Source organism: Pithys albifrons, chromosome 3 (assembly GCF_047495875.1).
Source record: "Pithys albifrons albifrons isolate INPA30051 chromosome 3, PitAlb_v1, whole genome shotgun sequence".
Taxonomy (NCBI): domain Eukaryota; kingdom Metazoa; phylum Chordata; class Aves; order Passeriformes; family Thamnophilidae; genus Pithys; species Pithys albifrons.
Window position 1 is genome coordinate 24,840,068 of NC_092460.1, and position 25,259 is coordinate 24,865,326.

A 25,259-nucleotide genomic window follows, 5' to 3' on the forward strand; every position below is an offset into this window, starting at 1 on the left:
ATCCCAGATAAAAACATCAACACCCAGAAGAAGTTTGCTGGAACTCCCCTCCCCAACACATGAAGAATTAGAAATTCAACTTCCACCAGTATCCAAAAGACTAGAAAATAATTATATGAAAACATCTTCTCTTGTAATATGCACCAATTTAATAATAATTTGATAATTAAAATAATATTGCATAGGTTTCTCAAACACAAAAGTCAAGACTTTAAGAGCACAAAACAAATGCATCAAGCTTTTACTTCTCAGGTTTTGAAGAGGACAAACTAGGAAAGTAACAGCTGGAAGATATATTAAATATAGACCTTTAAAGCAATGGGATCAAGACTGAAGTCCCAAACATCTCCAACAGAGTCATCCAAAGCATCTTCAATTCTCTTCAGCTGAGATGTATATTCTTCAAGAAATTTTCCGTAATTCTTCAACTGCACTTCAGCATGAATTTCTGCAAATTGATAACAATTATACAGTTTTATGGACAGTTCAATAAACTGCAATATCAAAAAAAAATACTAAAAAGTATTTAATCTGCTTCTATTTAGCTTTAGTCCCGTATTCCTTATTTTGCTGCAGCAGTTTTCCTTAATAGAACTGCTTCTTTAATAAAAGGTTCTTACTTGTTTAAAAACAATCCTATAATTTAGCATCAGTTTAAAAGAAATTCAAATACTACTTAAAGAATACCAAACACCTAAGTAATTTGCAGAAAACTATAAAGTTACATATATTGACAAACTAAGACCTTAACAATCACATAAGACTTTGAGCAAAGAAATGATTGCAGAAACTGTAACACAGTAGGTGATTTTACCCCTTATTTGAACCAGTACTTATGCAATTATATTAGAAATTTGCGGCAATGGGTCTAATTATTTTGGCCTGAGTGACAATTGAAATACCAGCATCCTCTTCCCACTCTCTCCCTGCTACAGTTATTAGGGCATTACACAGGAAGTTTATGGCTTTTAATCATTCCCCCTTGCCAATTCACCGTCCTCAAGCAGAATTTTCTGCTGCTGGATGCTGCATGCACAGCTCTCTTGTTAAGTGTCAGGGGCAAGGAGCTTCAAAGGCCAATATTCAGCTGGTCAAACACCAATAATGGTGATATTAATTAGCAAAGTAAGTCTAACAGCAAAATTGGTCCAGTAAAAGTTTAATTCCCTCTATCCTGATCTTTTTTTCTTTCCACATTAAGATGCTCCCCATTCCTCCCCAAATTATATACAATTACTGATTTAGCTGCACAATCTGAACTGCAAAGTGAATGAGTACAGTTTAAGGCTTCTACACTCAGTAAGAAGGTACCATCCTTTTTCATGTGAAGACTAAAGTGTCTTCCCCATAATTAGATAACAAATCAAACAGCTGGTGATCTGCTATTTGTTGAAAATGCGATTCTCTAAAGAAAATTATAGAATGAAGGTCAGCTTAACAACTGAACTTTTCTTAAACAAGAGGCCAACTTTCATGTAACTTTATGTGCCCTTTTCACATTTCAGTAAGTACATTGGTCTAGAAAGTTTAAAATAATACATTCTTTTATTCTGCACATTCAACCTCTTACTCATCTTTGTTACAAATAACTGAGCCAAATAGTAGTCGATGGCTACTTTGTTGGGAAAACACTGCTGAATGCATTATCTCTTAAACACTTTCTGCAAAGAAAACATCTGACTGAGACACTGCACCAGGCAAAAGTGGAGGACTGAATAAAGACAGATTCATAAGGAAAACATGAGAAAGACTACGCAGAGAAAGGTTGAGACTGAGAAGGAGAAATTACTGCAATGAAGTACTGAACAAATTCTAAGATGCTGCTTTGAAAGCATGAGCAATGCCAACCATAAGGACACACAGCCTGCAAAGCCTATCCAGCCTCAACAGTGCACAGGCCTTGTCCAAACAGGAGACAAAATTTCATGTAAACAGATAAGAAACAAGTGAACAAAACACTCTTCTCCATCAGCAGTATGCACGCCAGGCACTGATGCGGAGTCCTTGAGTTGAGCAACAAGGCTGGTGAAGGGACTGGAGCACAAGTCCTGTGGGGAGAGGCTGAGGGAGCTGGGGGTGTTTAGCCTGGAGAAGAGGAGGCTCAGAGGTGACCTCAGCACCGTCTAGAACTACCTGAAGGGAAGTTCTAGCCAGGTGGGGGTTGGTCTCTTCTCCCAGGCACTCAGCAACAGGACAAGGGGGCACAGGCTCAAGCTCTGCCAGGAGAAATTTAAGTTGGATATCAGAAAAAAATTCTTTGCAGAGAGAGTGCTCAGGCATTGGAATGGCCTGCCCAGAGAGGTGGTGGATTCCCCATTCCTGGAGGTTTTTAAACTGAGATTGGCCGTGGCACTGAGTGCCATGATCTGGTAAATGGACTGGAGTTGGACCAAGGGTTGGACTCGATGATCTTGGAGGTCTTTTCCAACCCAATCGATTCTATGATGTTATTCTACTCCATCAAATTCATCTCATCTTTCAGGTTCCTTCCAGTGCATCTCCTGGAAGCTTTGCAGTAGAAAGCCAGTAAACACCAACAGATGCACAGCCCTGCTGAATGGAGCTTAACTAGCACCATGTCAGCTTCAGTACTTTACTGCTAGAAAATTTGGAGTATGGAGATCTTATTATAGAAATATGCTGTGGTATTCCCTTAATCACATCTCCTCCCTTCACAAAAAAGACCAACTAAGAACAGATAAACTGACAGTCATTGAGGCTTTATAGGTAGAACAGGAAAAGCTTCCAAGTCACAAACGAGTAGGAAATTGGCACTGCTGTTCAAATCGATTCCCTACAAAACAGGCATTTCTCAAACAAAACCTCACAACAGCACTCTGCTAGACACCCACAGACTGTCACCTTTCCAGCAGCCAAATGAGGCACTTCAACAACAATATAGCTCAACATAGCATTAAATATTTACAAATACTTAATTATTGATAGAAATCAATTTGCCACCTTGTACTGATCATCTATAAAATAAGAGACAGGTGTGAAAAATTTCTTGCTACCTTAGAGAGGCAAGAGAGTAAAAGCTCTTAGCTAGCCAGACTTAGGGTTGAATTGTTAAAAAGATTACTTGGAGATGGGGGAAGCTTTTTAAGGTGCAGAAGAATTTTCCTAAATAAACTGGCTCACATGGATGAAGAAAAAGAAGTAACAGAAAGCAGATATCATCCTTTTCTTAAGAGCAGCATACATGCTTCATAAGGCATAATCTGTTTACCATAAAGTTTGATTTAGTTTCTCCTCAGATGATGAAATGAAAGCATTACAGTTGGAACAATGCAAGTTAACAGCTCAGCAGCATAGATCCCCCAACTTAATCTTAACTTCTTCCATACAATCAGTAATATCAGTGTTCAGTGAACTCATTGCCACAGCAGGATTTGCAAGTGCCATGTCCATAAACATCCAGAACATGGATGCAACAAACCAGACTTATTAAGTGTCTGGTGTCCTCAGTTGAGAAGGTTGTAACTGCTAAAGGTTAGTGATACAAAGTGAAAGTAGGCAACAAGAACAAAAAAGAGCTTTTCAAGTCAGAATTTTTCTCGGAGTTTTCCCTAGGACAGAGTGTGCTGCTCTCAGTGGAAGATCAGCCTGTTTGTTCACCACGAAGATGGTGTCAATGGAGCATATTATGTCATATAAATTTCTTGCAGCTGCACTTAAGGTCATTGTGAGTAAAAGCTGTATTTTCCTTTCCACAAATAAGAACTGGTAAAAAGCTCTGCTCAGGGCAGCTGCAGTTTCCCATGAAATCCAGACTAAATGAATATGTCATAAACAGTATCATCTCTTGGGATGACATTGTAAGTGAAACGGTTGGGCCAAGAGTGACATATTTTCACAGCAACACCTGGTATAATTAATTTGGCACAGTTCAATTAACAGTGTGTATTACAGTGTGACAACCATATACGTTCCCTGTTTAGAAAGTAGGTCACCACCACAGGCTGAGTAAAACACGAACCCGCCGTCAAAGACTTCAGCATTGCAAGGTCTTTTTACTTAATTCTATTTTAAAGGTTAAACTGCAGGTGACCACCCGACTCCATGCCAGAACGCCTTTACCAATGAAAGCTGCCCACAACAACTAACTGCACACAACATTATCTGGATGTGACTTCTCTAGACAGCCAAGGAAGAAACTGCAAAAAAATTGTGAGGCTCGAGAAACGACCGGGAAGGAAAGAAACACCATCCCCACGACAAGCATCTGTTCCTTTGGGCTGGTTCGTGCAAGGGAAGAGTCACACGGGCAGAATGGTCCTGCCCGCCCTACGGGGGCACCGGGGGCGATTCCCCCGACGGAGTAAAGGATGAAGAACTGGAAAAACCCCTTTCCCACACCCCAAAATAAGCCCCACAGCTCTGGAGGGGATGGTGGGAGAGAAAGGTGGCGGCGCCCCCCGCCCCGCAGGCCCGGCCGGAGCGGGACCGGCGCTGGGCTGAGCGGGGCAAGGGCGCGTGGGGATGGTCTTTCCTTCCCGATCGTTTCTCGAGCCGGGCTCGCCTACCGAGTCTCCCTCCCACTCCCTGCCCCGTCCCTCCCTCCCGGTCCCGGCGGCGCTGCAGGGGACGCCGGGGCCGGGAGGGGAGCAGGGTCTGCCCAGCCCGCGCCTGCCCCCGCTCCGAGGCGGCTCCGCCGCAGCCCAGTCCGGCCCGGCCCGGCCCGGCCACCGGGCGCTCACTCTGCGAGCCGTCGTCGAGGCGGTCGAACTCCCAGTCCGGGGAGAGGGTCTCCAGCGCCATCGCCCTCCGCCGGCAGCGGCCGCCCCTGACTCAGGCGCACGGGACTTCCTGCCCCGCGCCCGCCGCACGCCGGGAAATGGAGGCGGAGGGAGAGCCGGGATCGGCGCGGGGAGGAGGAGGCGGCACCGCCGCGGCCCCGCTCGCCAACCCGCCCTCCTTCTTTCCCTCCCTCCCTCCGCCCGTGGGGCCGGGCCCGGTACCGGCAGGAGCTGCCCACGGCTGAGGGGAGCGCGGGCGGCCAGCGCCGGCCGGTCCCTGCGGCGAGGAAGGAGCTCTGTCCTTCCCCGCTCCCTCCGACTCCCCTGCGGCTGCGAGCGGGTCCTTTGCTGAGGCACCGGCGACCCCTGAGGCACCGCCACTTCGGGAGCTTCCCCGCTTTGCCCCTGGGACTCGAAATCCCCCGACCCAGTCCCTCCCACACCGGCTCCGCATCGCTGGCGGCAAGGATCGCTCTGCCGGGTAAAGTCCACAGCGTAACACAGAGAGACAGACAGAGACACAGACACCTACACACACAGACACCCACACACACACAGACACAGAGACACACAGACACACACACACATATGATCTCCACTTCCCCTTTCTGGGCTGGAGGAAGTGGGGGGAGGAACTGTCCCAGCTCCGGGGCAGGCTCTGGGGCTCAGAGACAGCTGTGCCATGTGACCTTGCGATTGTGCCCTCTTGTCATCCCACTGTCACTTGTGGTCTCACAGGGCCATGAGATGCTCACCTCCATGTGGGCAGGCACTCTCTCTTTTTTTTTTTCTCCCCTCCCGCCCCCCCCCCTCGGGCCCTGGTGAGTGTAATATCAGAATAAAAATGAAGTACTTTGGATAGGAAGAGAAGTAGCCGTTCAGGCCATTAACAGTGACCACAGCAATTTCATTAGCTCAGCAGAATCTTTAGCATCAGCAGAAAAGGAAATGGCTTCAATAGCAGGAACATCAGAAATCTCAGTGGGGAAAGAGCAGCAAAAATAGCAACTCCGATGGGTGATGCATCAGTAAGTGATGAGTATCAGTAACTTCACCATCATCCAGAAAAGCTACCTCGGTAATGTAGCAGGCCTGAAAATAACACCTCTGATTAATAGGAATCCATCCTTTGGAATCCATTGATTTTAAAAGTTTCTAGGGATGAAAGATGTGGTTGGCAGGTTTAATGTTGATTAGTTGTTTTCCTATTTAAACTGCATTCTGTGAGTCCAACCTGGGTCTGGGAAAGAAGAGACCAAATTTAACTTTGTCTGAAATGACATAAACAATGTTGACATGAACAATATTTAGAGTAAGTTTTTAGGTTGTTTGGTTGGGTGTGTGTGGGGGGGGTGGGTGGGTGGGTGTGATTATTTTTTTGAGGAGGAGAACTCTGTCTTCAAAAATGTTGCCAAAAAATCATAATGTAAATCACAATATGGCTCCTCCACTCATTGACTTCTGTGCAAACTTAAGATGTTCACACTGGGGTTTAACAGAACCAGCAGTTTAATTGTGCAGAATGTTTACAGCTGGCACTGAACACAAGTGTCTCTAAGGAGATGATGAGTCTCACACAAAATGAAAGCACAACTTAATGCTGGACGTTAAGGATTGCATTCTGTCTACAGCCAAGCAGATGCAGCTTTCATTGAACTCTGTATAGCTGCTATACATTTATTCAAAGCTAGTATGTGTCTTCCAATTTTGGAAAAAAAACCAAAAAGATAGAAGAGTTTTCTCTACAAACAATACATGCTTTCTTTGAAACAAATACTGTTTCTTTCAGCTGTGGAAGACTGCACATAAAGAGGCTTTCAGACTGCTTAATAAGTAATCATCAGGCATTTTGTTCTCTCTCAGAAAAGGTTGTCCTTGCATTCTGCAGGATGGTACAAGAGTGAAACTTGTACAACTGACACTTGGCTGGGCCCTGCCTTCCCCACATCTGAGCTTAATTTGTAAAGTACTGTGGAGTTGGTTATTGCAAGGTTGTGAGATCATCAAAACTGCAGGCAAGGTAATCCAGCTGGTTAGTCTGTGCAATGGCCACACCAAAGAGTGTACTGTGACCCCCACAGTGTAAATGATGCAACCTTTATTTTAAATATAGAAAAAGATAATTATTTTAAAAGAAAATGTATTGAAAGATTAAATTTTTTTAAAGGAGCAGGAGGATCCATAACTGAAAAAACCCCCACAATTATACTTAAGTAAGTACACCAGTTAAGTTTTATGCTGTCATTCATGATCCTTTCATTTAAAATGTCTGATAATTGGTTTTTCCTTTGGCTCCCTAGGTGTTTTGTTGCTTATACTGAAATTAATCAGGTCAATTCTAGATGCTGCTAGAATTTGTTTCCTCTGAAAATCTGATTTAGATTTTATCTCAAAGTCTGGCTTACTGACAGTAAGACTGACTGAAATTTGATTGGTAAGTTTGCTATGCTGTTTTATCAGTGAATGGCTTTATGCTGTTCAGTCATATAAAATTATTGACATTTTATAAGCATCGTTTCTGAAAACTGGATGACACATATACCCTCCATTTGTACCAGGAAACTTTCATGTGGTGCAAGCTCATAGGAATTGCTAAGATTGCTCAAATATCTGTTAGAGTAAGTCTTTAGACTTTGTTTAATACAGGGATTTTTGCTAAGTTGATATTAACTGAACACAGGCATAGTCAATAAAATTACCATTTCTTTTGGTCAGATCAAAAAGATCATGGAATGAAATTTCATAATGAACTTTCACAGGAACTGGGTGAAATGTGAATATAAATGTGTTCTGTCTGGAATTACTTGTTACACTTCAGTACTAGAAAGAACAGGTGAGAGAATAAAGTCCAAAATGCAGCAGAATTAATATGGTACTGACTGTTTTATTTATGGAGTGAAGTGGCTAGAATTCATCAATGAACAGGAGCTTGATTCCATGAGGTATTAAAAAGCCTGTTATCTCTGAAATTATCCTGATTGGAAATATCACTCTGCATTGAAAAATAGAATTACCTGGTGTTTTTAAACTGTATTTTTCTGATACTTGAAAGCTATGGAAATCTTTAACAGAGCATCCAAACAGGAACTATTTTATTAAAAATAAAAAAAGATTGAAAAGCATCCAGAGCAGAAATTGCTTCTCTTGTATAGAGATAAAGAGGTAAAGCTCCACCCAGACTGATAAAATTAGTAATTACTAGAATTGTAACTACTCACAGGAGAAAGAATTTGGCTTGCTGGATCTGCAGGAAACCAACTACTGTATACATTCCGTATCTGTGGAATGTTGATGCTCAACTCTGAATATTTTAAATAAAATAAAGTTCTTGCTTGAAGCTTTTGTGGCAGAATTCCCAGAAAGGATTTGTCTTCTGAGATCTGCTCTTTGCAGCTCTATTCCACCAAGATAACAAGAACTTTTGCAGACATAGTTTCTATTCTATTGTATGGAATTTGAGAGACTTCTGTTTATGCATATGAGTCAGGCATCTGCACATGGTAGTTCTTTCTATTGGTTAAATTGGCAAAATAATTCCCTTTTCTCATCAAATATATACCTCCCTTTGGTTACTCTGGGAAAAGGAAATGTCAAGCATAAGGTTTTAAATGGTTGTCTAGTTAAGACCTCTGGGAAAACAAAGTAAAATGAACAAACAAATGTTAAATACAAATGTTGCAGAGATAAAATACCAAGTAATTTTTCCCATGAAATCTTTCTTCAGAAAGTGGAAAAACACAAAGTGTTTCTATTGTTTAAAATTTTAGTTGAAACTTGTCATGCAATTAACATACTTAGGAAACAACCATACAAAGCTGTACTCTTTTTTTGTTGTTTTTTTTTTACTTACTCAGTCTTTAAAACTGGGTGAACTCTAAAGTACTCCTGAGGAATCTGAGTCTGAATTATGACCAAATCTTTAATCATCGTCAAAAGCCCCATCAAGGCTGATTTCCAACAACAAAAACCCTAGGCAGAGCTAATTTAGTTGATTACTGAATCCCAGGGCATGATTTTCAGAAGAAAGGAAATCCTGGAAGATTCCAAGCAGTTTCCCAAGCATTTCAGTATGTGCACATACTCGGTGTCTTGTGGAACACAGTCTTTCCTAATGCTCTTGCCAAGTCTTGATGATGTCTTCAAAGATACTAAGTAGCGTCTGCTTCACAGAAGTCAACAAGGATTTATAGCGTTCAGCTCTATTAGGTCTTACATTTTTTTCTCTACCTTTCTGCACATACAGACACATTTGGCTTCATGAGCATACTATTGAACAAGCAGGTTTAGCTCCAGAATAATTTTTGCCACTTGCTGACATATATCTCTTGAAGGTTTTTGTCCAAAGCTAAACTTTGGCTTTAAGAACAAAGACCAGAACTTGGAGGTGGGAGGGAATGTATAAAAAGTCCTCCAAAAAAAGATGCATAAATTTACACTCATAACACTGGACCTGGATTTTTTTTTTCCACGTTAAGAAACTGATCATTTGTAATATACTTTTCTGACTGGGATACAAAAATCAATGTGGAATGCTTTGTGTCACTTTTTCCAAACAACATAAAGCCCAGAGAAATGCACTGTAACAGTTATAATGCTCAACACTGATCAACTTTACTATGTCACATGAGACACCTTGCTCATTCTCAGACAGGTCAATGTAATAATTTTTTTGATACCAAAAAACTTAGAATTTGAATTGACTGTAACTATTTACACTGACCCTTGAAATTCTTAATAGCCAGTTTGTTGTTGTTAAAATCTATGACTATGAATTCATCACTGTGATTATAAGTAAGAAGCCGATGGTATGCAGATACCATCCTTGCCTGTGATTTAGCACATCCTTATCCCTGTTTGTATCCCTGCCCCTCTCACTACTATGAAATCTAAAGTAAAGCCCAACTCTTCCTTATACCATGATTCTGCTCACAATAGACACCTTCTCTTGTAATTTTGCCCCTTTGTCTCTTAACATTTTAGCAGTTTGTGAAGTAAATGGAGATACATGGTTGACTCAATAGGTTTGGAATTGTGTTTGGAGTTGAAGGTTTTGATATTGAACCATGGTACTTCACACATGTACTGTTGTATTGTCTGTGTTGTGTGTGTATAGGGAATAGAGCCAGGAGTTACTACGAATTCCTTACTTAGGAAAACCAGATATTTTGCTGTAAGTTTCTGTGTCATTGTTTAAATGCCAAGTGTGAAATGTTCTAGTTGGAGAGGATTTGGGATCACAAACTGGGATTTGAAGGTTCATGAACTTCAGCAATGCTTGAATCCATTTCCAAACCTTGCATTATAGGACCATTTTGATGCCAGCTGTTACAGTAGAAGTTGATTGTACTCTTTCACATGGAATTTGTGCCACTTCCAGCAAGTCAGAGCAAGACACATTCATTCCTTCTGCTGCCAGAGGGAGTGAAATCATTCCTTTAGTAAGGACTGTCTGTACATTTATTTGAGCAGATAGTAGGTTTGATCAGTTGCACGACTCTCTTGTGCCTGAGCATTATATAGTCCCTCTATTGCTGGTTGTTGAGTCTGCTCAGTGCCACCTGCACTTATGGGTCTATCAAGAGCCTTGAATAAAGGGCAGAATATAGTTTTGATGTACAGGAGTAAATAAGGGAATGAACATGTTATGAGAGTTGTATGCAAGCCCTTCTATAACTTTACTCTGTGGGGGGATTGTGTTGTGCCATCCTGACTTACTTTGAGACTGGCACAATTTACCTCTTGCAGCACCTCTCCTTCCTGTGTCCCTGAACAGGGAGGGAACAGCTGTACTGCAGCAGTCCTCATCTTCAAGGTGCGGGCTCAGCGTTTGAAGTTCCCTGGGGAAGAGGGTGGGGACCTTGGAATTAAACCCTGAGGATTACTATCACAGTTCTTTTGCAGGAAAGCATCAGAAAATATCAGTGAGAAGTGAATGTTTCCACATGTTAGGCAAGACTTTATCTACTGTATTTTCTACTGTAGAAAGATCTCTGCAAGTCATCACTTTGGCTTAAGCATTGCCACTGACCTCTCTGAAATGGTTCACAATCCGGCCACAAGAAAAACTTTCCCATTTTTGCCTTCTTTGTTTTCTTGATAACATGTATTTTAGTTTATTACCCACTCTTTTTTTTAAGTGTAGATGAAATTTAAACCTGACCCAGTTTGCAATGATACTTATACTCCTGCCATTCTGTCTACTTTTGGGTTTGCTATTCCTGTACCTTTTGGGGTCATTTTCACTTGCCTTCTGATCTTTTTAGCACTTTGAATTTCTGTTTTCAAGACCTTCTCCATATATCTGGCGAGAAGATTTTGTTATAGTTTATGAATGATATTGAAGTTGAAACATTTGTATTAATAGGAATCAAATGCTAGAGGTTTTATTTTTTTAAATTAAGTAGAGTAAGCTGCTTTAAAAATACTTGGTGTATTTAAAAATACAGATTTCCAGAAAGTCATTAATGTTTTTTTAACCGCATGACTAGCAATTTTGGCATGGAATAAACTAAAATTTAATGTCATTAATCTACATAATCTTTGACTGCCACAGCACATTCGAGGGAATGTCTTGCCAACACCCTTGGTAGAGAGAACAAAGCTGGAAGTGAGGGGCTCAGCCCTGCTCTGAGCTGCAAATAAGCAGGGCACTGCTGGGGGCACTGCATACACCTCAGACCACAAAATGCCACCTGGGTGGCCGTGACTACAAGACAAGGGGCTACTGGAGAGGATCCAGCAGAGGCCACAAAGATGATGAGGGATCTGAAACATTTCTGTTATGAAGAGAGACTGCAGGAGTTGGGCTTGTTCAGTGTAAAGAAGACTGAGAGGGGATCTCATTAATGCATATAAATATCTCAAAGGCGAGTACCAAGAGGATGGTGCCAGGCTCTTTTCAGTGATGCACAGCAACAGGATGTGCAATCAATGGCAGTAAACTAAAACACAAGAAGTTACACCTCAACATGAAGAAGAACTTTACATTGAGGGTGACAGAGCACTGAGGCAGCTGCCCAGGTAGGTCAGTGAGTCTCCTCTCTGGAGACAGTGAAAACCCCGCCTGGACACCTTTCTGTGTAACCTGCTCCAGGTAACCCTGCCTTGGCAGGGGGATTGGACTGGATGATCTCCAGAGGTGCCTTCCAACCCTAACGATCCTGTGATTCTGTGACTTCCGTTGTCGCGGGCTGGGAAAGACTCACCCCCAGCCTCAACTCGTCCCCGTCCCCGGGCCCCGCGGCAGGGGCGGGGAGGGCTCAGCCCGCCCGCGGGGGCCGCGCCCCGCGGCGGGGAGCGGGAGGCAGAGGCGCTCGCCTGGCTCCCCGCCCCTTCCCCCCGAGGCCGCCCGGCCCCGCGACCCCTGCCGTTCCGCGGCGCCAAGGGGGCGGAGGGCGCGGAGCGGGGGCGGAGGGCGCGGAGCAGGTGCAGGCTGCCCCGCTCCCCCCGGCGCGCCGCGGACCCGGGCGGGGTTGCGCCGCCGCGGCCGCGGATGCAGCGGCTGGCGGGGCGCCAGCGGCATCGGCGCGGGTTGCATCAGACCAGGCGCTTCGCCGCCGCCGCGGAGCCAGCTCTGTGTTCGCCGGGCGGCTGAGGGAGCCGGGGCCCGGCGGCGCCGCAGGATGCTGCGAACAGCCCCGCGGCTGCTGCGGACCATCTGCACGACGGCCGCGGTGAGCAGCGCGGGGCGGGCGGCGGGGGACGGCGGTGCCCCCGGGCTGTGCCGTGCCGAGTCCGGGAGCGAACGGGCTTGGCGTGCCGCGCCGGTCGGGGGGCAACCGGGAGCCGAGCGGGGAGTGGCGAGAGGGGCATTTCCCAGGATGTAATGCGTATTGTCTCTGCCGAGGTTCTAGTAAAGCTCGTACAGACACGGGAGGATCGGGAGGGATCGGGTAGGGGCTTGGTGTGGGTGCAGAAGCTGCATCTTGCCCGGCTGTTCTGCAGGCAGGATCGCAGCCATCATCTGGTCGCTGCATCTTGCAGGGATGTGCTTGGAAGCTGCAGTGAACAGGCATCGGAGATGCTGATATAGCGGCCAATAACCGTGTGTCAAGAACAATGTGAGTGTAGCTGTTCGCTGTCTCACTCACGCTGAGATTTGCCCTGCGAGAAGCTGAAGGCTGCCTTCTCAGTTCGGAAGGACCACGCACGTTCCTAGTGCCAGAGAGATGCCCCTCTGGCCTAGGAAGAGTGTTTCGTTTGTGACCCTCTCACCGTCAGTCCTCGCTCTAGGGTGGTGGGTTGCTCAGGGTTGAAGTTGGTGGCCTAAACTCTGCGCTCCATGGTTTAGTTTTTTACAGCTCTGCGCATTTGTTTCAAGCTGTTCTTTATGTTCTGTTAAATATATAGACGGCAGAACTCCTGAAAGTATCTGCTCCCTGAAAGCCTCGCCCAGTTCAAATTGTCCAGATGTGCAGATCTTGCAAGTTGAATGAGGCGAGGAGAAGGGTTTTTTTCTTTCCTAGAGGCTGTTGAATCTTTTGTGTTTCACTGCTCAGTCTAATATGAGAATAGCAATCCTCTGAAGGTATCTACGTGGAAGGGGTTAGAATAAAGAGGTTTAACACAGGCTTTTAGGAAATGCGATCAGCAGTGCCAAAAAATGAGAATGAATGAGTGAATGGTGGGAACACGTTGCCCGTGGATGTGTATGTAAATGGGGGCGGAGCTCTACTATAGGTTTCTATTTGTAGGCACTGGAATTTTAGCACATGTAGGGGGATCTCAGTAGAAATAAAGTTGCAGTACTGTTTTTTAAAGAAGGCATAATTCTATGTTACTTCTAAAAAGATGTAACATTAAAATAATTATTATCCTCACTAAATTCTTACACAAACTAAGTAAAACACTGCAATAATTTTTTGATAGTAAACCTCATAACCAGAGTAGCAGTTAGTAACTCTTAGTTTTCAAGAAATTTGATTAGAAACTGATAACCAATTGAATGTTAGACACACATACAAAAGAGGCAGTAACAGGAAATTATTTTTATCTATGAAATAAATATTCTCCTATGGAGAGCTTTTGTAACTTTAGACTCTCTTAGAGAGAAAATGTAGCTGTTGGACTTCTCTTCCATTTTTAGGAACTAGAACTTGACAAGATAGTTACCAGCATTTGTCAGGCTGCTTATCTATGCAGTGCTTAATTCTGTTTGTGAGTTTTATTTTTGGTTAAGTGTTTTGGAGGAAAAAAACAAACTAGATCGGAATAAAGCATTAAAATACTGCATATCTTCTAATGAGCTATTGTAAAATCAATTTCAGTATGGAACAGATCATGTGGACACAATTTTTAAATATGGAAGTTAAATCTGTGCTTTCATATTGAGGCAGTCACATAGACGTGGATGGCTTTCTGGCACATTGAGCATTCAAGATAAGATTGCTTGTGCAAACAGTTCTCAGGTTTTATGCTTTATATTATTTTCTTCATTCAGATCATGAGTACTTGAGTTAAAGAAATATAATTACTGTTAATGTGTTTATGTTATAAATGAAATAGAAAGTTAAGAAATTAAAAGTTGAGACAATGACAACAACAGAATTACAATAGTGTGAACACCAGCTTTCTTAAATTCTTATATTTTGGCAACACTGTCATAATAACTACATTATTCTATGATTAGTCATAAAAGGAAGGCCAGATCTTCCTAAGCCACCTGAATTTCACTGTTTCCTATAACTAGGAATTGGGTAATCTTGCAAAAGTGCAGCAAAAGATCCATTCTGATATTACATGGTCATTAATCTTCACTTGCAGCTGTTCGTGTGTGCTACACATTCATACTCAGCCAAGCAACTGAAAAAGAAATGTAATATAATTTGTTAACATCACTTTCAGAAACAATAAAAAGTTTGATCTTTGTGTATGTTAGTCATAATGATGAAGTATCCAGCTAGTACATTATTCAAAACCAAGATTGTTTTGGTGATCTTTAACAAACTTATTTTCTACAGATTCTTGATGAATGCTAGCAATGGTACACTGGCCCAAATGAGCCATTTTTGTAAGAAAGAAAGCACCAAACTGTTTTTCTTTTATGTATAATATCAAGCTTTTTGTTTTGATTAAGTGTTATATTAATAATAAATCCTTCTAAAATAATTCCCCACTTTTGGAGATCTAAGTAAGTTTAGGTAAAAATGCTTCAGGAGAGTTTCCAAAAGAAGATGCAGGGTGGCTATAAGATCTCATACAGTTGTTCAACTAATTTTTCAAGTGAAACAGAAAATGGAGGTCTGAACTTGTTGTCTGACCATGCAAGCCATTCCACATAGATTTCTCTTGTTTTTTGACTCAGTAGAAAATCTGTATGTAATGGACTTGTGGGTTCACCTCCTGCTTTCTACCGATGGCATTGTATCTGTTAATGTGCTACCAGTCTAAGCCAGATGTCATGCAATACACATGTACCACTCATTGGAGAGGTAATTCAAGAATCACTGGTCATGGCACAGTTACCAGATCCATCTTGCAATTGAAACCACTCCCCATTTGAGTTACTTTCTGTATGGATGAGACAGCAGAACTGATTTATTGCCAGGCTAATGTTTTTGTACACTACAATGAAGAAATGGCTCTGCAATTTTCTTAGTCTTGCCAGTTTTGGATTAAGTTGGAGTTTTAAAATTGTTTTTGTGTTTTGTTTGGTTTGGTTTGGGGTTATTTGTAGGAGGTTTTGTTTTGTGTTTTGGTTTCGGGTTTTTTGTTACTCATTTGGGGACTGTATTCTCTGTTTGCTTCTCACCATTTGTTTACTCAGTTCCACAACTAAAATAAATCAAGCATGTGTAGCTTTACTGAAACTGTGTCAATTTAAAGCAACTCATGATTTGGAAGCAGAACTGGTATGCCATTCTGTGTAATGACAGAATCAGATTTATTCACCAGGTAATGTGAACCAAAAGTTTCATAATGGAGGATGCATATGTTATTAACACCTTCGGAGTAAATGAAGAAAAAGTAACTCCTAAAATGGTGATAAATTTGGAACTTAAAATTAGAAGAAGATTGGCCAAGTATCAGAAAAGCAGCAGAGTACAGCAGTGGGTGCTTTGAAAGTACTTTAAAAAGAAGGTCAGGTAAATTTATAAAAGCAATCATATGACATGACAGAGTGTGATGGCAGAGGGCTTGATTTGTTAGCTAAGAAGATCCCTTCCAGACATGTGTCCTTACTGACAGATGTTAGGAAAAGGACAGAAGTAGAATAAATAAGTCTCATCTGGACTGCCTTTTACATTTCTTTAGTATACTAGCTGGTCTACCCCTGTAAATTAGAACAGTACAGAAATCAGAGGATTTCACACCATGCCAGACATGTTCAGTGATCCAACTTGACTGGTATAATGAAAATGTTTGCAAAAATCTGATAGATGGTTTTTTTAATGCAGCAACATTTCTGCTGTATAGGTAAGGATATCCATCACAGAGCATTGATAGTGAATGATACCTGCATCTATTGAGCCTTGTTGCATAAGGATTGCAAGGACTGTGCTCATGGTAAAACAGAACAAAGTCTTGTCTTTATTAAGAACAAAATAGTGGATGGACTATTTTAGGTATAGCTGCCACCACTGCAGTGTTGGTACCAGTCTCACAGATGTTTTTTACCAGCCAATTGTAACCATTTGATTTTGCAAGAGCCTGAGTTATGCCCACCTTTGCATCTTGCTGCCTATTTCTACTGCAGTGACACTGGTGGCTGAGTAATGCTGCAATACAGGGACAGTTTTACTATGCAGTTTTATTCTGAGGGAAAATATTGTCTCTGGAAGAAATAGTTATTTCCTATTGTTACATATCAAAAATAAAGAGCACAATTCAATATTCCTGTAATGGAACCTACCAATTTTTAACTCCTTTTTGTAAGACTGGCTGCACAACTACAATGTAACTTGAAGACACATCCATAATATGTCATCGTGAAATAAATTTTAATTAATGGACTGTGGGTTTGAGTAACCTGTTTTTCAGGACATTTCACTTTGTCATATGATCTGATGGCAGTGTAGACCCTTTTTTATCCAATCAATAACTGGCTTAGTCAAAGTATCCTAATGTACCAGCACCACAAGAAAGGGAAAAGAGGAGGAAAGAGAAGAACATACAAGTGCCAACATACAAACAAAACAAATGTCGGTGGTTAAGACCTTCAAACAGTGCTTTAATTCCTTTAATGGGTCATAAGGAAAAAGTGGAAGTTAAAGTCCAGTTGGGAAAGATGAATTTAAGAATAAAGATGGGGAGAATGTGGACTTACTTTCTACCTTTCATTCAGGCCTCCTAAAAGGAGGGATCTGTATGGTTTGAGTCAGGGAATAGTTTGTACCAGATTTACCTTTGAGGAAGATATGTTTTCTGTTTATTCTCTGTGGAGCTTTCCTTTTTAACCAGCTCCACTAGTCCATTTGTTTTTCAAAGGTTTTTCATTTTCCTGAAGCTGACTATAAATGCAAAGACAGTGCATACAGAGACAGCTCACCCTTCTGCCACGCTTGCATGCTCATTCTTGCTCCCCTGCTGGACCTTTGTTAGGACTCGTGGCAGTGCAATGAACCAGATCAGTGAATAGATCCAGTTAAGAATAAGCCACATTTTGTCAGGTCAGTGCCTTCCTACTTCAGTAGCGTAATCCAGTTTGTGCAGCTACAGGAATACCAGTTCTGGAATAAAGGAGGTATGAGAGGTGGGGGACTGGGGATAGGGAGGGAGAGGAGCACAACTGTAACCTAAATCTAAAGGGACTCTGAATGAATTAGTAGCTTTCTCAGGGTGCAATCACTTGAAAAACAAAGCAGGACCTGATATCCTGATACCATCATGGTGTTGTGATTCTAACTGTCATAAATAAGAAAAAAAAGGTGGAGGTGGTTACTTGCACCTACTCATCCTGAAGAAGTTTAAAATCAAATGTCCAGCGTACTGGGATCCAAACACAGCAGGCAGTGGAAGTCCAGCAAGGGAACCTCACATTTAGCAGAATTTCCTTGTAGAAGGATCAAATGGATGATCATTACTTTTAACCTAGCAGGAACAATGCAAGCTTGTCTTTAGCCTATACATGTTAACCACAGATAATACACCCCTGTTTAATTATGGGGATTTAGAGGGCATGTTACAGGCATATAGTTTATGCCTAGAAAAAGTGTTTTATGTACCTGTTTCAAAAAATGTATTTTCATTTCTTGTCTTTTTAGTTCTGAGTATGAATAAGATCATGGAGCCTCTTAGGGGAAGCAGTGTAGTTGTCTGATGAAAATTCTAGAAAAGCCATGTAAACATCAGTGACAGTATCAGATGATACTTCTGCGTGAATTATGGTCTCTCTGAAATGTATGTTGTCTGTCATTAAGCTCAAAAAATATTATTTCTACAAAGGCATTTAGGGTAGAAAGACTGTTTCATTTTAAATAAAAATGAACATTGATAAAGAAAGAGGAAGAGAGAAATGTAAGCAACAATGTAAGATATTTTCTTTGCATCCTGGAACATGTTTTCTTTTAATTCTTTTTACTAGGCTTATCAACATAAGCTAAAGCTAGCCCTTATAGGTCAAAGTATTTTTGGACAAGAAGTTTATAACAAGCTGAGAAAAGAGGGACATAAAGTTGTGGGTGTATTCACAGTGCCTGACAAGAATGGACAAGCTGATCCGTTGGGTAAGTGTAACCTTAATTCAAATGTTAAAATTACAGGCATGCATAACAAACTTGCCTTTTCGTGAGAAGGTGGTATCTATATGGGAATGACTTGCATATATTGCCTTTATTATACTGAATTCAGCACAAGAATTATGCTTTAGCAAACAGAAGTCCCAGAACCAGTTTAACCTTGTCAGTGTATCAGTATTTAAAAGTTGTTTCTACCCATGGTACTGGAAAAATAAAATTAATCTGGATGCTTTATTTGAGTGTACATCCCAGGGGTAATTGTCCTGAACTTGATCTCTATCTTAAAGCAAATAGCTGTGAGCCTGTACTCAGGCACAAATGTCTGGCCCTTGCTTCACTGTGCTGTCTGGGACACTCAAAGCATGGAGCCAAGACTGTCCCTGATTTCTGTCCTTTCTGACAAGAGTGTGTGCGGCAGTGTACCTGCAGAGTCTATTCTTCTTCAACGTGGAGTATGGAAAACACATTAAAAAGGTTAGAGGAGGCTTTGCTCTCCCTTTTTCCATTGCCAAGTGCATAAGGATTTTCTAGACTTCCTAAAGAAAGTTGTTTGACAGTTATTCAGAATTGTACTCGGACAAGAGAATGCAGCATGACAAAGAAGCCATTGTGGAACCATCTGAATTGTAACTTTTTGTTTTGTTTTGTTTTGTTTTGTTTTATTTTCAGAGGCACAAAGATAGTGAGTTAATATGATTAGCAAATAGAAGTGCCAGAATGGAATGTACCTTTATGGATAATCTAAAGTTGAAACTACATTCCCTGAGCTGTCTCAAGTTTCTTTTGGTTGTTTGTTTGTTTGTTTTTTTTTTTTCTGGTTTTGGTCTGGTCCTGACACGTTTTTACAGAACTCTTATGAGGGAAGAATCAAGCACAGATTTTGCTTACCTAGGCTAAGAAACCCACAGGTTAGCATATGATTCTCAGCTCTACCTCATTAAAAGATTTAATCACACTTTGGAAGAATTAAAGGAGGCACCTTATAGTTTAGAAGAAGAAAATTTCACTACCTGGCTCTGGGTGGATTAAATATCATAAGATTATATTAGATACAATGTAGCATAATGTGGTTACATTATATCAATTATTCTTGTACAGTTATTACACTAACAAATGCAACTAAATAAATCTTCCGATCTTTTGATCATGTTTTTATTTCAACTAAACTATTGAATTAGTTTATGGCTCTCCTGATTGAAATAAAAAAAAAGAAAGGAAATTACTAGATACTTTCTTGCTTTTTACTTCCAGATGACTCAAAGTGCTTAAGTCTCAAGTAAAATTTTCTGAAATTTCTGTGTCCTCAGACGGCTCCAGTTTTTGTTTCTAAAACTTACTGCAGCACACACTCACTTCCATGGAATGACATTTTAGTAAGTGTTTACACAAGACCTCAGTTAACACACTAAAGATACTTCAAGTCACTCTCAAGATCCAATTTCATAAGTGAAAAAGAGAAAGTAAAGGATAAATATGTTTTTAGAAATATAAATTAAGTTGGGTGAATTTCCATACCTCTTCTTTTTTTCCCTTTTCTTCCTATTACCCAAAAAATCAACAGACGTAAAATTTGACTTAACTGTCTTGTTGTGTGATTAGCTATTAAGTGGTTGTGCAATGGGATTTATCAAACATCTCTGTGCAGTTAGTGCAGTTGTTTTTTCTCACCTTTGAGTGTAGTTTTGGGTGTAGCTATTGTGTCTCACTGACAAGTGAAAGCATACCCAGAAGGCATCAGTAAACAGAATTTTAAAGAAATTTCTGAAGTCCACTAGCATCTGTAATTATTTGCACCATATGGCAAAATGCTGCTGACATGAAAGAATCTTAGTTTTACATAGTCATATTCTCATAAAAATTGCTGAAGATAGAAAACTAAGTTCTGCTAAACCAAACCAATTGCAGGAAAATGTAATGACTGGACAAGAAATGAAGTGTCACTCTCTCTTTTTTTTTCTTTTTTTTTTTAACTGAGCTTGGCCATGGCACTGAGTGCCATGATCTGGTAAACGGACTGGAGTTGGACCAAGGGTTGGACTCGATGATCTCGGAGGTCTTTTCCTACCCAATCGATTCTATGATTCTTAAGCAGTCATTCTTCATTCTTTTCTGCTTTCATTGGTACTTATTTTGCCAAGTCATAAGAGTGAACGTAAAGTTGAGAATGACATAAGCTATAGGAATGAGAATCAAATACAGGATGAATCAAAGGACAAAGGATTTTAAATAGCACACAGAACAGTACAATGGGCTCTCTGTAATCACATACTTGATGATCTACTTGAGTTGTCAGGCCATATCTCTCCTGATTTCAGTTTGAATTTTTAACACAAAACATGAATTAAAAAAAATTTGTTCTCACCCCTCAGCACTGGCAGCGGAGAAGGACGGCACTCCTGTTTTTAAGTTCCCCAGATGGAGAGCTAAAGGCAAGCCTATCCAGGAAGTAGTTGCAGCCTACAAATCAGTTGGAGCAGAGCTAAATGTCCTTCCATTCTGTACACAGTTTATCCCCATGGATGTTATTGACTGTCCAAAACATGGGTCTATTATTTACCATCCATCCATCCTACCTCGCCACCGAGGAGCTTCTGCAATCAACTGGTGAGTTTTGTACTCCAGACTATGTTTGTCCTGGTAGGATGTTGGTCTGCACCCATTACTCATGTAAATGCTGGCACAGTTCTGTTGTCTTGCAACTGCTCTGAAGGAACTTCTCTGAAGCAGCTGACTATTTGGTTCGTGAACTGCACTTCATACCTAAGATTCATTATTATTTCCAATGCCAGTGCAGCTGTTATTCTGGGAAGATCAGTGATGTGATCTGTACATTCATGTATTTTACTCACAGAGGCAAATTGACAATCTGGAGTTTCTATAAACAGGACACTCCCTTTGTGGCTCATCCCCCACAAACACTAGTTAACTATTAGAATAGGGTTTATGCAGTGCCTAAGATTTCACAGAATGGGAGAACAGAAGAGAATTCACAAGAATAAAACCTTTTCTTGCTGTCCTTCTGAGCAATGCACAGGGCTAGGTTCAAACTGTTACCCTGAAAGAACTACACTGCAATAATGACCACAGAAGACTCAGATCTAGCATTCTTATGACAGCAGAAATGCCATTATCAGTGTTTAAATTCAATAAGAAATTGTCTAAATATAAAGAAACAATTTAAAAAGAATCTTAGAGGCAGCGTTGTGATTATCTAAAGGCAGAGTGTTGTGGTTTCAAAGTAAAAGCATATTTTGTTTTATTTTGTTAATTTTTATCCTTACTGGAAAAAATGCTAAGCTGGAGTACTTAAACAGACATGTAAAGGAGACTATTACAGATGTAAGGAAATCCTTCAAAAAGTGTCACTTGTGTCCAAGTGAGTAAAATAGCAAAAGGGCGTAAACTCTGGCAAATCAGGTGAAAATTAAGTCAGACAGTCCAGAAAAGAAATAAAGAACCAACTTTTTAAGGCATAGAATTGAATAATAACAGTTTCTCCCAAATACATTACAGGTGGGAGGTATATAGGGTTATAGAGGTGTTTGATTTAACAAAGCTGCTTATGAAAGAGAATATCATAGTAGGAACTCTGTATTGGTACTCAAGATGAAGGAGGTTAAGATGTTTCTATCCTACAGCCCTTTCTTGTGTAGCATAAGTCAAAACAATTTTCTTGAGCTAAACTGTAAATAGAAGAGATTTTAGGTAAACTGATGAATGAATAAGCATCTCATATTCATTCAGGATCAGGGAACTTTCAAGCAAATTTGAAGCTGCAGATTTGAGACAACCTGCAGAATTTCTGTTTCCTAAGATTATGTTGGTACAGATGACTGGAAAAACAGCAAGAGCAATACCAGTTTTAAAGGGGCTGAAAGAGAAAGCCAGGGAACTTTAGACCAGTCACTCTGATTTCAAGCTGTAATAAAGAATACACTTCCTATGCAAATGGATAAATGTGGTAATGTGAAAGTGAGATAAAGAAAATGAGAATTCAAATTCAAAATTAAAAGCCATAAAGTAATGTATACAAGCAGCAAACCTCCCTGATTATATATAAGCAGTATTAAAGATAATTGTTGCAACTCAGAAAAGAGGCCATCGAAAGTTCTTAGATACTGTCTGCATCTCAGTTGGAACATGAACTAGATATGTTTAAAAAAAGACTAAGAAAGATAGTCAAGGTATAGAACAGCTTTCACATGTTAGCAGACAAAGCATGGAGTCTTCAGACTGGAAAAGAGGTTGTTGGGAAGGAAATACTCTAGCTGTGCATTAAACTGTGAAAGACATGGAAAGGTGAACAAGGAATGAATGCTCATTCTAAGTCAAAAGTTAGGGGGCAGCCAGCAAAGAGACCAGCTAGCAGGATTTGATGAAATGAAGGAGATGCTTCCACTCCATGCAGTCTGTTCTTAGAGTTTGGAACTTCACACCTAGAGAGCTCCAGAAGGAGGCTTTCATGGAGGAAAAGTTCATCAAGATCTGTTACACAGGAAGTTACAAACTCTTTCAGGAAGTTCCTGAAGTGAAGGTTCCTAGAAATGGGAATGTATCACAGTGCTGTATCACCACTTCTTGCTCTGTTTTGCATATTCCTCCTGCCCTTCCCAGGTAAAGACTTGTCCTGAGGCCTTTAAACTAAACTAGGATTTGGCCTTGGCTAACTATTCTTGTGTTTCACCTTCTCAACCTTTGCTCTCATCACTACTTCTTTCGTATGTTATGGCTACAGCCCTGGTGCTGTTCAGACCCTTTATCTCCTCAAGACGGCCAAGAAAACCTTTGGGAATTAGTCATGGCTAAAGGACCACTCTGTTATCAGCAGCCCCCTGCAGGTGGACAGAGGAGGGGGCACACAGTAGTTTTCATACTGTCACCTATTCAGAATCAGGGGCATTTGCCCATGAAACCTTCTCATCCAGTGCCATGCTAACAATATCCACTTCTCACCAGAGTGCTCTTTTGGAATTTTGAGAGTAGAAAACAGAAGAAATGTTGCTTACATGATTGAAAGGTCAGATATGGGCTAGTCAAACTTGTGTAAGCTCTCACTTCTGTTACATCTGACAATTTCCCCAGTTGTCTTTGGAGTTTGTCCCTTGTTCTGCATGATGTTCTGTGTGCTTTACATCTTTCAGTAATGTAGATTTCAGTGCTTACGATTAATAATGAATTTTCCTATGTATAATCCAGGTCTTGGATGATCCTGTTACAGTATGAACTGCCAAGGGAATACTTACATGAGATATGCACTACTTAAAACAGCACTGGTGTTTGCAAGGAGTTAAAATCGTGCAGGAATATTTTTTCCTCTCCATTTCTGGCTGCTCCCTTAAACATGCTTCAGTCTGGTTTTCCATCATTCTGAGGCACATGCCAAAGGAGAACTGGAAAACTTTAAGTGGCAGAAGTTCCCTTTAGATTCAAAAGCAAATCCTGAGCTGAGGTAAACCAGCATAGGTCCATTGTAAGCATTGCTGTGTTCATGCACAGCACCTGAGAATCTGGCTGGGTACCCTTAATTCCCTTAATAACTTTTCTTTGAACAGTTGTATGTTCATCATTTTTCACTCTGAGCTTAGCTCTTTTTCAGCTGCGTGACAACTGTATTTCCCTTGTTGACCTGCAGATGAGGCTGGGCTAATTACAGTAAGCAACCATGAATTACTAAGATAATATGCTGTTAGATGCTTCCATCTTTCAAATTCTGTCATAACTCTTGCAGAACTTTTGCTCAGTATGTCTTACCGCTAATAATACTTCTAAAATAATCACCATAATGATCTGTGTGATAGCCTGGGTTCAGTTGCAGCTTGTGTTCATATGTCACCTTGTGACAGCCACATACCAACAGTACCAAAATGGTGGGTCTTTGACTGTAAGGTGAGCAATTAAAGTATATTGAAAATGGTTAGGATTTTCTTTTCTATCTCCCTGAAGAAAATGATTGTGTAACACATGAGGACATCCCTGGCTACTTTCATACTGTCTGTATTTACTGCAAGTTTTGGTTTTTTATGTCCAGGACTTTAATTCAAGGAGATAAGAAAGCAGGATTTACTATTTTTTGGGCTGATGATGGTTTGGACACTGGACCAATACTTCTGCAGCGAGAATGTGATGTTGGCCAAAATGATACTGTGGATGACCTCTATAACCGGTTTCTCTTCCCAGAAGGCATAAAGGCTATGGTATGTTTAGCTGTACTAAATACCAGCTTTTTAACAGGAAAAGAGCTTGAAAGTAAAGGAAATATAAACAAGATGTATGCATTTGGAAAGACAGAGGTTGTGGTGCTCAGCCAAATTCTAGACTTCGGTGAAGCTGTGCGGCTGCACAACAGCTGAGGATGTGACCTCAGAATATTTGTTGCTGACAGCAGGCAGAGCATATTCTGTTTCCACAGATGGCAACAAGTTGAATTTGTTTGGAATGTAGCTCTTCCCATAGATTTTTAAAATGTTTTTACAAGATGAAATCTTTTAAAGCTTAGAGAGAGCAAAAAGTTAGGAGTGACATTTTTAGAGAAAGGGTAGGGAGTTGGTGTTTTAAGCTCCAAGCTTTGGTGGATTGGCTTTGGGTTTTTTAAGCTTGTGGGGTTTTTTTCTATATTTTTAAAGTGAATAAAAGAAAATGAATCAAAAATACTAAGCATTGTTCATTAGAGATTTTTTTCATCTCTCCACTGAAATACAGAGAAGTAACTTTCTGCAGAAAGAAAAAGAAGTTGAATACAATCATACTGAGCCACGTTTTTGTCCTGCAGAATTTTAGGCAGCTGCTCTAAGTTTTTTGACTGGGTACTCCCATCAAATTTTGGAGGCTATTTCTTTTGCCAAAG

General features: G+C 40.9%; 2 protein-coding genes across 3 annotated transcripts in view; one reads left to right on the forward strand and one right to left on the reverse strand.

Moving 5' to 3' along the window:
- Window positions 1-4,832, reverse strand: part of WASHC4 (WASH complex subunit 4) — a 42,222-nt gene extending 37,390 nt beyond the window's left edge. For both annotated transcript variants that reach the window (XM_071551041.1, XM_071551040.1), the window contains exons 1-2: window positions 4,701-4,832; window positions 309-448 (exon numbers count right to left, since the gene is read on the reverse strand). In XM_071551041.1, the coding sequence (XP_071407142.1) occupies window positions 309-448; window positions 4,701-4,761 (201 nt within the window). In that variant the 5' untranslated portion in view covers window positions 4,762-4,832. The remainder of the gene's footprint in view (window positions 1-308; window positions 449-4,700) is intronic.
- Window positions 4,833-12,184: 7,352 nt separating this feature from the next.
- Window positions 12,185-25,259, forward strand: part of ALDH1L2 (aldehyde dehydrogenase 1 family member L2) — a 34,629-nt gene continuing 21,554 nt past the window's right edge. The window contains 5 exon segments of the mRNA XM_071551044.1: window positions 12,185-12,330; window positions 12,332-12,412; window positions 18,262-18,403; window positions 20,785-21,019; window positions 24,444-24,609. Of these exon segments, the coding sequence (XP_071407145.1) occupies window positions 12,232-12,330; window positions 12,332-12,412; window positions 18,262-18,403; window positions 20,785-21,019; window positions 24,444-24,609 (723 nt within the window). The 5' untranslated portion in view covers window positions 12,185-12,231.